The 13,048-nt window shown below is 43.2% G+C and overlaps 1 protein-coding gene across 2 annotated transcripts in view; it reads right to left on the minus strand.

Annotated features, from left to right (window-relative positions):
* LOC100475101 (acyl-CoA synthetase medium chain family member 2B) overlaps window positions 1–13,048 on the minus strand; it is a 47,242-nt gene that overhangs the window by 4,092 nt on the left and 30,102 nt on the right. The window contains exon 14 of one of the 2 annotated variants that reach the window (XM_002929071.4): window positions 9,557–10,553. The exons of the other annotated variant lie outside the window; for it this stretch is intronic. Within the exon in view, the coding sequence (XP_002929117.1) occupies window positions 10,449–10,553 (105 nt within the window). The 3' untranslated portion in view covers window positions 9,557–10,448. Of the gene's footprint in view, window positions 1–9,556; window positions 10,554–13,048 lie in introns of those variants that run through there. 2 annotated transcript variants of the gene reach the window in all.

Raw genomic sequence — 13,048 nt, forward strand, 5'->3', positions numbered from 1 at the left:
CCCATCCCCTCGGTCTGTGCTACTTTGCTATGGCAGCCCTAGGAAACTAACACTTCTTTTAACCAAGTAAAAATGAATTTGGTATCACCTTATAAATGTGTTTGCAATTCTAACTTCATCTTCCCCACATGAGAGGACCAAACACAGTGCCCAGCTGAGGACTGTGGTAGCCGAGAGTGTGCCCTTAGGAGTCATACATCATAGCTTCCAATTCCAGCCCCTTCCCTCACCACCTATGTAAATGGGCAATTTTCTTAACCTCTGTCTAAAATATGGAAATGCTGAAAGCCCCTATTTCCTAAAGTGGTGGTGATGGATGAAGGACATCCCTCACAAAGCATTTAGGCACAGACGACTCAGTAGGGATGAGTACTCCNGAAATGGGAGCTACTATTAGTTACTACACCCTCTGGGGAAACTCTTGCCAGCTTAATCTTTGGAATTAGGGTATAAAGAGAAGAAACAAGAATAAATTAAAGAACAATCTTTTGAATTGACTTATTTTTTTAATGATTTTTTATTATATTATGTTAGTCACCATACAGTACATCCCCAGTTTCCGATGTAAAGTTCAATGATTCATTAGTTGCGTATGACACCCAGTGCACCATGCAATACGTGCCCTCCTTACTACCCACCACCGGTCTATCCCATTCCCCCACTCCCCTCCCCTCTGGGGCCCTCAGTTTGTTTCTCATAGTCCACAGTCTCTTTATTTTTAAAAAGATTATTTATTTGAGAGAGAGAGAAAGAGAGAGAATGTGAGTGGGGGGAGGGGAGAAGGAAAGAAATCCTCAAGCAGACTCCCCGCTGCGTACGCTTCATCCCAGGACCCTGAGATCATGACCTGAGCTGAAATCAAGAGTCGGATGCCCAACCCTGACTGAGCCACTCAGGCGCCCCTAAAGTGCTTTAAAGTGCATTTTGAGGTCAGTTTGGCATTGTGGCTTTGAGAGGTGGTCAGGCTCAGCATTACTTGCCCAGGTACACAGTGCCTTGAAGAGTTCCTGCAACAGAGCTCTAATTTCACAAGTCTTTGGGCTGAAAAAGCTAATTATTTTATGAGGCAACATACTTAGTGTATAAGGATCCTGGAGTTACATAGCCAAGTTTGGTTTTGCTTAGAGGCTGAGTGATCTTGGCCACTGTTTATGTCTCTGAACCTGAAGACACACTAGTAATACCTGACTCCCCACAGGATTAGTGAGATAACCTGTATTAATTACATTGCCAGCTATTGTGCCTAATATATAATAAGGGCTCAATAAATATTGAAATGATCTCTAACTGCCAGCAAGTTCTGAAGCCAAATCCCCCAGTTAGATAGAAAAAAAAAAACACCCACAGTTGTTAAAAAAAAATTAGAGGCATTCACTTTATATGATAGGAACCAACTTCTGCATCATGGAATTTTCTTTCACGTGTTCACTTTCTGGGTCTTCCTACTCTCCTCTGTACTCTCCTGCATGGTCCACCACACTCAGAGCTGCCTAACATTAAACAGATCGCCCTCTATATGCCAGCCACTGCGGGAGGCATATCACACATATATTCTCATTTATCCTTCTCATTCAGTATCACCATCCTTATTTTGCATTAAGGAAACAAAGTGTCAAAGATGTTAAGAGCCTTGCCCAAAGCCAACCAACCGATTAGTGACATTGTCAGAACTTGAAATTGGCCCTTTGGATTTTAAGTTCAGGGCTCTGTAAATATTTTATTGTCCTGTGAGGATACACACACACACCCCTCACAAAGAAGCCGTCATTTACCTGCCTTACCTGCCAGTGTCCAGAAAACAGCTAGGCTTTGTCTTGGACTGGTACAGAAATGGGGACTTCACATATTCTCTCTGATCAGAAAAGTTCCTAGGAGTGTGCCCACAAGAAGGACTGCCCATCTCTGGGTGGAGCACTTGGCAGGAATTGGTCAATTCTGAAGTGGGAGGAGATGCTCAGATGGAACAGGACAGAAAACAATTCCAGCCCTCCATGGAGAGACAATGGGTTGGAAAAATAAACTATATGAAGCCATTCCAGTTCTTGTGGGACAGCTTGTGGTATGAAGGAACAAAGTCAAATGGAGAATTCTGATTAACTCTGGAGTTAACCTGTTCTCTTTCCCAGCCCCATACCTCCAGTGTTCACATTTAAATGACAGCCAAGTGGCAGTGTAGTCTAGTAGTTAATGCCTGTGCTCTGGAACCAGAAAGATTTAAGTCTCCAGTCTGCCACCTACCATCTCTTTGACTTTCACTGATCTCCCTTCTCTACCCTCGTTTCCTTATATGTAAAACGGGAATGATAATAGTGACACCTGTGTCTTATGTTGTCGTTACTGTGTTGTTAGGATTGGATGGAATAATTCATGATGAGCAATAGCACAGTGCTTGGCCTAATCAATATTGGCTGTTTTTATTAATTTGGGATTCGGAGAGAAATAGCTTGGTATACTAGCAAAATGCAGGGTCTTTGGAATCCCAAGGTCTTGGGCTTAAATCCTGGCTCAACCACTTACAAAATGGTTGATGGACAAGCCATTGGCCGCTTCTAACAAAACAGAGGAGTGTGGTTGTTAATAAGACTTGTTCCTTGGGATTCCTGAGAGAATAACACCAGGTACAGTCTGCAAGGCGCTTGGCTCAGACATGTAGATGCTGGGTTGATGCTGATGCTGCATTAAATAAGCCCGGACTGCTGCACAAAGTGGCTTGTATTGTTAGTCTTCTACTAGAGCCATCTTGGTGGTGCGAAGCATCAAAGTATAAAAAACCCTGATACTCACGCTGAAAAGGCAGACACTTTTGGGAAGAAAATAAAGACAGGAGGAAAAGTCTACAAGACACACTCTGGATCTCAATGGATCTCCCACGTGGGAACTGTAACACTGGTGTTGTGGGCAAAGACTGGCTCTGGGCCAGGCAGCCTGGTTCAGTCTAGCTTTCACCAGTTACCAGCTCTGTGACATTGAGCAGGTTTCTTATCTCCTTGTGCCTTGATTTGCTCATCTGTAACAATGGGTCTGTGGTAGAGAGAGTGGAATTCTCTGAAGATTACATTCACACTTCTCTTTTCATTTTGAAGCCTCTCTTGTAGTCAGAATGAGGCCACTGAATTCCAGGACTGGACAATGAACACCAGGCAGACACAAGTCACATCTGGTCTAGGGCATTTAAGAACAGTTATGAGTTCTCTATATTCTCTTCCCCAGACTCAGTAGTCTGGAAACCCTGTATGGAGATATTAACATCAAAATATGGCAGAGACAATATCAGCCTCATTTTCTGTTGTATTCTATGGATGGAGGTTTCTGTGATTTGTCCTGACTGACCACCTGGACCTGCATGCACACAGGTGGGCTAAAGAATGTTGGTTGTGAGATTCATGTGGTATAAGTGACCTTGGGAGGCTGGTTAGTAACTAGCTGGCTTCCAGGTCAGAATTGGCCCTGCTGGTATGGACATGAAGAGCTATACATTTTGCCTTGCATCTCTTCTGGCTCCAGGCTGGGTTGGCCCCCCAGAATGGAATCCAGAGGGGAAGGTAGGCAAACACACCTAGCCCAGGTTCCTTGAATATGTAAAGACATGATAACATAGGAATTCAGCTCACTCCAAACTGCATCTAGGCAAACAAATGTTTAACTTCAGAACCTGTCATCTGCCCTATAAATATGGGCCTTATGGAGATGGTCAGTTGAAAGTCTCAGCTGAGGGGAGGACACTCCACCCAGGCCTCTCAATGGGGACCCCAGCCTAGCTGTCTCCACCGGGCTTTCCCAGCTAACAAGGTTGGATGTTTCAAGCACCCAGTTTGATGTAACTTTGATGTAACTTTGTCTTATTCCTTTTTTCTTTAAGATTTATTTGAGAGAGAAAGAGAGAGCATGAGCACAAGCTGGGGTGGGGGGACAACGGGAGAGTGAGAAGCAGGCTCCCCACTGAGCAAGGAGCCGGATGCAGGACTCGATCCCAGGACCCTGAGATCATGACCTGAGCCAAAGGCAGACACCTAAACAACAGAATTACCCAGGTGCCCCAGGATCCACTTCTTTTCAGAGTATCCAGATCATGGAGGGATGTGGGAGATGGAATGATGGAGCAGATAGAAAAGAATGGCCAAAAAATAAATAAATAAAAAATGACTGCATCAAAAAGCTGGATCTTAGTTTCTGTAAATACCTTTGCCCTTCTGAGCACATGCTCCCTTCCTGCTCACTCCTCCCTTCTATCCCTCCTTATGGTGGCAGACTGGCTCTCGGTGGACTGAAGGTTTAGTTAAAGGTAACTAAAATTAAGAGGTTACTTCTGGGTAATCAGAAGGGAGAATGAAACATGAGAGACTATGGACTATGAGAAACAAACTGGGGGCCTCGGGGGGGGGTGGGGGAATGAAATAGACTGGTGATGGGTAGTAAGGAGGGCATGTATTGCATGGTGCACTGGGTGTTATACGCAACTAACGAATCATTTAGCTTTACATCGGAAGCTGGGGAAGTACTGTATGGTAACTAACATAATATAATAAAAAATCATTAAAAAAAAAGAGGTTACTTCTGATCGGAGTTCTCACAGCCGATCTGCTGTGCACCTTTGATTACAGCTGATTCTCTTGGCCCTCCTTCTGCCCCTCACACTGCGCCTCTCAAACATGAATCTCTTCCTAGTGCTTTGTGGGAACCTTGCGAGGGACCTCCATGGGGTGTCATCACTGTGGATCTCTACTGTACCCCTGTAGTGATGTTGGAGCACGACAGGTTCCCGGTGGGAGGGTCCCTGCAGCAAAGGAACTAGAACTCACGTTGGTGCCTTTGACTGTCAAAGTTGGCCCCTTCCTGGTAACCATCAGTTTATACACTACAGTTAAGAACCTGTCTCTTGGGGGTGAAGGTGGTGTGTGTGTGTGTGTGTGTGTGTGTGTGAAATAGGTGATGGGGAATAAGGAGTGCACTTGTGATGAGTACCAGGTGTTGTATGTACGTGTTGAATTACTGAATTCTATACCTGCAACTACTATCACAGTGTATGTTAACTAACTGGGATTTATTTTATTTTACCTTAAATTTTTTTTGTGGGGGGAGGTTCAGGAGAAAGAGAGATTCCCAAGCAGACTCCCCGCTAAGCCTGGGGACCTTTGCTGGGCTTGATTTCCACAACCCCGAGATCATGACATGAGCTGAAATCAAGGATGGGACGCTTAACCAACTGAACCACCCAGGTGTCCAATTAACTAACTGGAATTTAAATAAAAACTTAAAGAGAATATACCTTAAAAAGAAATAAAATTAAAATTTGGCTCCTTCCACCACAGATCCTTGGCTGGCTACTTCCTTTTAGGTGAAGATGACACTGCTTGCCTTTTCTTTCAGGTTTTCATTCTGGTCCCATTCCTTCCTTATTCTCTTGTAATCTTGCCCCATTCTTACTGTTTCTCAGATTTAGCCATACCAAACCTTCATGTCTTCTCTTTCTTTCCTTCTTTCCTTTTTTCTTTCCTTCTTTTCCTCCCTCCCTCCTTTCTTTCTTCCCTCCTTTTTGCTATAACCATGCACAATTATCTTATTTATTCAATATTCTCCTTTACATCAATTTCCTTAAAAAATAAAAAAACCCATAGCAGTCCAAATGTACCATTACTATAACTAAACAATTATTATTTTTTAAAACATTTTTATTTATTTATTTGTCACAGAGAGAGAGAGAGAGAGGCTGAGCAAGCAGAGGGAGAAGCAGGCAGAGGGAGAAGTAGGCTCCCCACTGAGCAAGGAGCCTGATGTGGGACTTGATTTCAAGATCCTGGGATCACAACCTGAGCAGAAAGCAGACGCTTAAGCGACCAAGCTACCCCGGTGTCCCTAACTAAGCAATTATTTTACTTGTCACAGGGAAGAAACTAAAAATGAATACAGTGAAAGCAAAAATCATTGCTGTTATTAAACCCCGCTTCCGATAGAGTTCCCTGCCAAATGCTTGAGAACAGTCTTGTTCTCTTTTTGTTAAAAAAGGGAAATTAAGATTTGATCAGTGGTTCATTGCTATGATAATATTGCATAACAACAGTAGCACACATTCATTTAACACACATTTCTCTCTCACAAATCACAGACTAGTGGCTCTTTTCATAGTGGACAGCAGAGGCACCCAAAATCAAGCCAAACCCTGTAAATACATTTAAAACTTCTGTTTGCATCATCTCTGTTAACATCCTAGCTCCAACATCCAGACCAAGCTCAACAGCAAGGAGCAGAGGACCAAATTCCTCCCTGCAGTAGGGTGTGTATGGGGGCGGGGGTGAGTAGGGAACAAATATTTGCTTGAATACAAGTCTACTCTACCACACAGAGGACATGGAAGTCACAAACTGAGACTTCATAATTGACTTAATGGAAGAGAAATGGGAAGGGTGAGCTTACTCTGGTTCTGGACAAAATTGGGGTTCCTTTAGCAAGGAACAAGGTGGTGTAGAGGTGATTGTGGGGAAGGCCACTGAGTGGATGTAGGAGTCCGCTAGGCTGCTGTAACAAAACACTACACACTGGGTGGTTTAAACAACAGACACTTATTTTCTCACAATTCTGGAGGCTGGAAGTCCAAGATCATGGTGCTGGCAGGGCTGGTTTCCTCTTGGCTTGCAGATAACCACCCTCTTACTACCTCTTCTCATAGTCATCCGTCTGTGCAATGCACCCTTGGTGTCTTTCTGTGGGTCCTAATCTGCTCTTCTTTTAAGGATGCTGGTCAAGTTGCACGAGGCCCACTCTAATAACTTCATTTTAACTTAACTGCCTCTTTAAACACCTTATCTCCTAATACAGACACATTCTGAGGTACTGGGAGTTAGGGTTTCAACATATGAAATTTGGGGGACACAATTCAGGCCGTAACAACAGGAGAAAAGTGATGTTCACCACACTTGTTCAAGTCCTTCCCTCCCCCAAAAGTTTCTTCCTTGATTATGTATCTTTTCTTCTGTTCCTTCACCTTCCAATTAATGTTTATTGGACAGAGTAGACTACATTAGCTGTTAGCAGTTTTTCTATCTGTCATAACCCATAGCTAATTTTTCTCCCCTTAATTACTCAGTGAAACTGTTGTTTTGTTTTGTTTGTTTGTTTTTTCTGGAAATCAGTTTTCTGATGTTCTTGCTGCAGATGAATGCATCCTTTCCAGTTCTGACTCTTCTTTCTGTTATCACACCTTGCCTTTTCTGAGTCTTCTCTCTCAATATTGTCCACAGGATCCTTTTCCTTTTTCTTCTCTTTAGATATCCTTGCCCTCCAAGGACCTATCTTCAGCAAATAGTTCCTCTCATTCCCTATGAACTTTCTATCTCATTCTCTCTCTTTCTCTGGATAATTTCCTAAACCACACTTAAAATCATCACCTCTCCCTAAGTTCAAACTTAAATACCCAACCGATTATTAAATTTACACCAGCCTTGTTATGAACTGTAGTAACATGACCACTATCAAATTCAATATTCCCACCTCAGACCTGTTTCTCTCAGAAAGTGTTATAATCACCTACCCAGTGTAACTAATCAAAAACCTACAGGTCATCCGTAAGTGCCTCTTTTCCCTTAACCCCACCTGCCTTATTTAGTCACTAAGTCACCAAGTTCCAAGAAATAGAATTTCTTCTTCTAGGAATTTCTCAAATTTGGGGCACCTGGCTGGCTCAGTCAGCAGAATATATGACTCTTGATCTTGGGGGAATGAGATCAAGCCCCATGTTGTGTATAAAGATTACATAAATAAATAAATATCAAAAGGAAAAAGAATTTCTCAAATTCACCTCTAATGTATTCACCTTTCAGCTACCAAGGTAATTATTTAGAAATGCAATGTTGCCTGAGTTCATTACTCTCCAGATGAAGTCCAAACCATTTATGCATGTGTTATAATAATCTTCCTTTTATCACTTCAGAACTTGAACCTGTTGTTGAAATAATACTGAGTGCACCTTACCAGGCTAAGTTCCTCCTTCTATCTAGAAATAATGTCAGCAAGCCTAGGACACCTTATGCCATCAACACACACACAAATTGGTTAGTCTGGGGATTCCCCTAGGGCTCATGATTGCCCAGGGAAGTTATACACATCCCATACTGGACCACTGGGACTTGGTAACCCTTACTTCTTGGTTCTCAGGGTTACTGGGTATCTTACAGGCTTTTGCTAGATAAGGATGGAAAGGATGAAGTGGTCTATCTTTATCTCATCTTGAAAAAGACTATATTAGGTGATTTCATTATAGTCACAGGAAGCCAATCTTTGTGAAAAAGACTGGCTAAATATTATGATGACTTTATACAAGCTGTCTGGAGAAAGGGATGGCGTGGAGAGGCAAGAGTCAGATGGTATACTTTGGATAGGTCACACATTTCTCCTAAAGATACAGGTTCCCATCATCAATCATTCCTGAGCCTATGAGCTGGGCACGGAGGAAGGGGACATGATAAAAAATAATAAGGATAGCAGTGAAAGTGTCAAAATGAACAATCTGCTAGATTTTATATTTTTGGAAGCTGCCAGTTAAATGATGCTCCATTAAACGTAGATAAATCCAGACTGAGAGAGACAAAGTTCTGCTATTTGATTAGCAGATTGTGTTTCTCTACTAACCTGACCATAAAACTCTGGTGTCATCCAGTGGATTCACAGGATGTACACATTCTAGTGGGTACTTTTTCTTCATTTTTAAAAATTAAGTTCAATTAGCCAACATAGAGTGCATCATTAGTTTTTGATGTAGTGTTAAATGATTCATTAGTTGAGTACAACACCCAAGTGCTCATCAGATCACATGCCTAGTGGGTATTTTAAGATGACGGCAAGAGAAGTGCTTTGTCAAGGGCTGGAAGAGAAGGCAAATGAAAGGAAAGGATGAATAAGTGTTATAGGCAAACGGGTCTAGGTTTGAACCTGTAGCTGTCATTTACCAGCTACGTGGCTTTGGGGAATATCACTTAATCTCTCCAAGTCTTTGTTTTCTTCTCTGGAAAATAGGAAAAATAAGAGTACCTGAATCAAGGGGTGACTATGAACATGAATCAATATATGTATTTGTTTGGCATAGTGCCTGACACTTGGCAAGGGCTTGATAAGTGATTGATATTCTTTTTTTTTTTTTAAAGATTTTATTTATTTATTCGACAGAGATAGAGACAGCCAGTGAGAGAGGGAACACAAGCAGGGGGAGTGGGAGAGGAAGAAGCACGCTCATAGCAGAGGAGCCTGATGTGGGACTTGATCCCGTAATGCCAGGATCACGCCCTGAGCCGAAGGCAGACGCTTAACCACTGTGCTACCCAGGCACCCCTAATAAGTGATTGATATTCTTATTACTGTTGTTGCTATTATTACTAAGTATTCTGACAGAGAAGAGCCTAGACCCTCAGAGATCCTTTGCTTTCTTCTCCAGCTCACTTGAACCTGCTAGGAAGATTCATCCTCCATCCCTGGGTTAAAATGAAGCCCCCAGAGGCCCCAGGAACAGAGTCTGTGGTTCATCATTCAGTGCCACTCTTCACTTTCTCCAAAGACAATCCCCATTGTCTTGATTTAAAATGATTTTATTACTTGATTATAGGAAGAGTAGATACTACCACAAACACGAGCCATGGGGAGGGACACTTTCTTGAGGTGCCTATACTGTTTTCACAGCTGTATTCTGAGGTTTGTAGATGCCACCCAGAGGGGAAACATGATAGTATTTATAAAATGCCTAGGACAGTGTCTGGCACATGGCAAGTGCTCAATAAATGGAGATTCCCCTCCTCTGGTCATGACTGTCCTGAGATTTGGAGTGACTAGGGGAGGCCTCCAATGTCCTAACCACATGTGCTTGCCTCTCTATATGGAGACCTGCCCAAGGGTGAGATAGAGTGCCTTGACCTTTCATTTCTTTCCCAAGATCTGATCAAGGATTCTGCTGGACTCTGCCACTGTCTGTTTATCTATCTGTGGGAGTAATCATTAGTTGCTCTCCCTTCTCCCATTTTCCATCATTTTTCTTTATCAGTCTTATTGTTTTCATTGAGCTTTTTTAGTTCCTCCCTCCCTTCCTTCTTCTCTTTCTCTCCCTTTCTCCAATTTTCTTTCCTCCATCCCTCCATCCCGCCTTCCTGCCCTCCCTCCTTTTCTTTCCTAATGGCTTTCTTTTGCTGTTTCATTCTTTCTCTAATTTTTCTTTTTTCTCTCTTCCCCTCTCCTTTCCTCGCTTCCATTACCTCCTTTCTTCTTTCAACATCTAATATGGCAAGATTTTGTGCTAATAACGGGAAAAACAGAAATCAGTTCTCTCGTCATAAGAAATCTCATATCCCCAGAAAAACAGAAATCAGTTCTCTCGTCATAAGAAATCTCATATCCCCAGAGGAAGGCAGAAGGCCCAAAGGGAAATGGAAGTAAGTAGAAGTGCAGCACCCAAAAGGATGCCCATGCAGGTCTCACTGGGCCCCAGCTTGCCTAGATGTCTTCCACTCCTTGTCTCGAAGCTTCTTCCGCTGGATTTTCCCTGTGACAGTCTTGGGCAGGTCCGAGACAAACTCCACCTGTTTCACAGAAATTAGTCCAGGGTGGGCCATCTGTAACCTCAGTGGGGTTGGATTTTTCAGAAGAACTGCTATAAGGTGAGAAAAAAGCTCTTGAGGATGGAGGCTCCAGGTAAGTGAGGACTGAGCCTAGAACACTCCTAGGGCAGCCCCTAGGCAGTAAGAAGCTTCCGAAAGTGCTCTGGGACAAAGGCAAGAAAAGAATGGCTGGAATGGGACATAAAGGTCTAGTCAATGGGGTCTGACATACTCTAGGACAGGGGAGAAGCAGTACAGCAAATGCGACATGACACAGTCCTCAGACACCTGAACTTTGACCTCAGACTCCCTGGCCTGCAGTCTCTCCTCTACCACCTGCCCAGCCTTGGACAGGTCATTTGGCTTTTATAAGACAGTTTCCCCACCGAGTTAACTGGAGGGTAGCAACAACTCTGTTGGGTTAACTGAGGATAAAATGAAATTATGTAGGCTAAGTTCTTGGCATGGGTAAACACTCAAAAATATTAGCTGTACTTACAAACATGGACTACAGACAGTAAATATTTAAGAGTTAGGAAACCTGACTTTGAATTTCAGCTCAGTCATTTCCTGTTGGCAGAAGTATAAAGTCTCTCCAATTTCATCTGTCAAATCTGTGGGGGAAAAAATGTTTGATGTTGAGGACCCCTCCATCTCTAATATTCCTGAATCCTAAGATATGGACGATGAAGACAGTTTACTGAGACTTCCTGTTATAAGGCTCAGCTTGCCAGGGCATTGGTGTAAGAGTCAGATGGCCGTGGGTTTGATAAAAATAATAACAACAGGGATACTGATATGGCAAAAGTTATCTTCTTGAAAGCTGATGGCAAGACTGCACTTTGTTGTGGAAGGGGTTTATTAAAAATCACAATGGAATGGAGCAGGGATTGGGAAACTGTAACCTGAGGGCAAAATCCAGCCCTCCTCCTGTGTTTGTAAAAGAAGTTTTATTTCAACACAGCTACACCAGTTCATTCCCAATGGTCTCTGGATGCTTCAGCACTACAAGGCAGAACTGAGTAGATAGAGGGTAAAGGGTGTAGACAGAGGGTAAAGAGAAGCCACAGGGGAGATCTAAGAAGGGTTTGGTCTCAGGAAGGAGGGAAGAGATAGAATGCTGCCCAAAGCATTCTAGAGGACAGACTTTTAAAAAGAGACACATCTATTGAGGAATATGTTATACTGTGAATCCACCGGATCCTCCAAAATATTCAGTTACAACTCAAAATGCATAATATTTTGGGTATGATTAGATTTCTAGTTTCCTTTTAAAATGCTTATTAAATGCTTGATTTTTATCATCTCACATCACCACACAAAGACGGATGAGGAAATGAAACAACTTACCCAACATCACTCAGTGAGTAACAGGCTCCACACCCAGCGTGGATAGAGCCCAATATGGGGCTTGGACTCATGACCCTGAGATCAAGACCTGAGCTGAGATCAAGAGTCAGATGCTTGGGGCGCCTGGGTGGCACAGCGGTTAAGCGTCTGCCTTCGGCTCAGGGCGTGATCCCGGCGTTATGGGATCGAGCCCCACATCAGGCTCTTCTGCTATGAGCCTGCTTCTTCCTCTCCCATTCCCCCTGCTTGTGTTCCCTCTCTCGCTGGCTGTCTCTATCTCTGTCGAATAAATTAAAAAAATCTTTAGAAAAAAAAAAAGAGTCAGATGCTTAACTGACTGAGCCACCCAGTTTCCCCTTTATGAAACATTTTATTGATTAGAAAGAGTCATAACCTGGATAAAGTGAATGAATATATAGTTCACTTTCAGGTTGAAGAGTTACTGACAAGGTGATTTATTAACCTGCTCTTTTGTTCAAGATTGACCACTATCAATTACCAATATTGTTGTCAGTGCTGGGGGAGGAGTTAAGATGGTGGAGGAGTAGGGGACCCCTTTTTCAGCCGGTCCCCTGAGTCGAGCTGGATAGGTNTCTTTAGAAAAAAAAAAAGAGTCAGATGCTTAACTGACTGAGCCACCCAGTTTCCCCTTTATGAAACATTTTATTGATTAGAAAGAGTCATAACCTGGATAAAGTGAATGAATATATAGTTCACTTTCAGGTTGAAGAGTTACTGACAAGGTGATTTATTAACCTGCTCTTTTGTTCAAGATTGACCACTATCAATTACCAATATTGTTGTCAGTGCTGGGGGAGGAGTTAAGATGGTGGAGGAGTAGGGGACCCCTTTTTCAGCCGGTCCCCTGAGTCGAGCTGGATAGGTACCAGATCATCCTGAACATCCATGGAATCAGCCTGAGACTCAGGAAGATACATCTGGATCTCTACAAATGAACATCTCCAGGACTGAGTATTGAGGTATGAAGCGGGGAGCCGTGAAACCGCGCACAGATATCAGAAGATAAACAGAAGGGGGAGGGAGCCGCCGTGTCAGGGCGCCGGGAAGCGGTAGCCACCTGCACGGGGGAGCGGACAGACCGCGGACCCGCACGCTTGAGACAGCAG

The sequence above is a fragment of the Ailuropoda melanoleuca genome, chromosome 10 (assembly GCF_002007445.2).
Source record: "Ailuropoda melanoleuca isolate Jingjing chromosome 10, ASM200744v2, whole genome shotgun sequence".
NCBI lineage: Eukaryota > Metazoa > Chordata > Mammalia > Carnivora > Ursidae > Ailuropoda > Ailuropoda melanoleuca.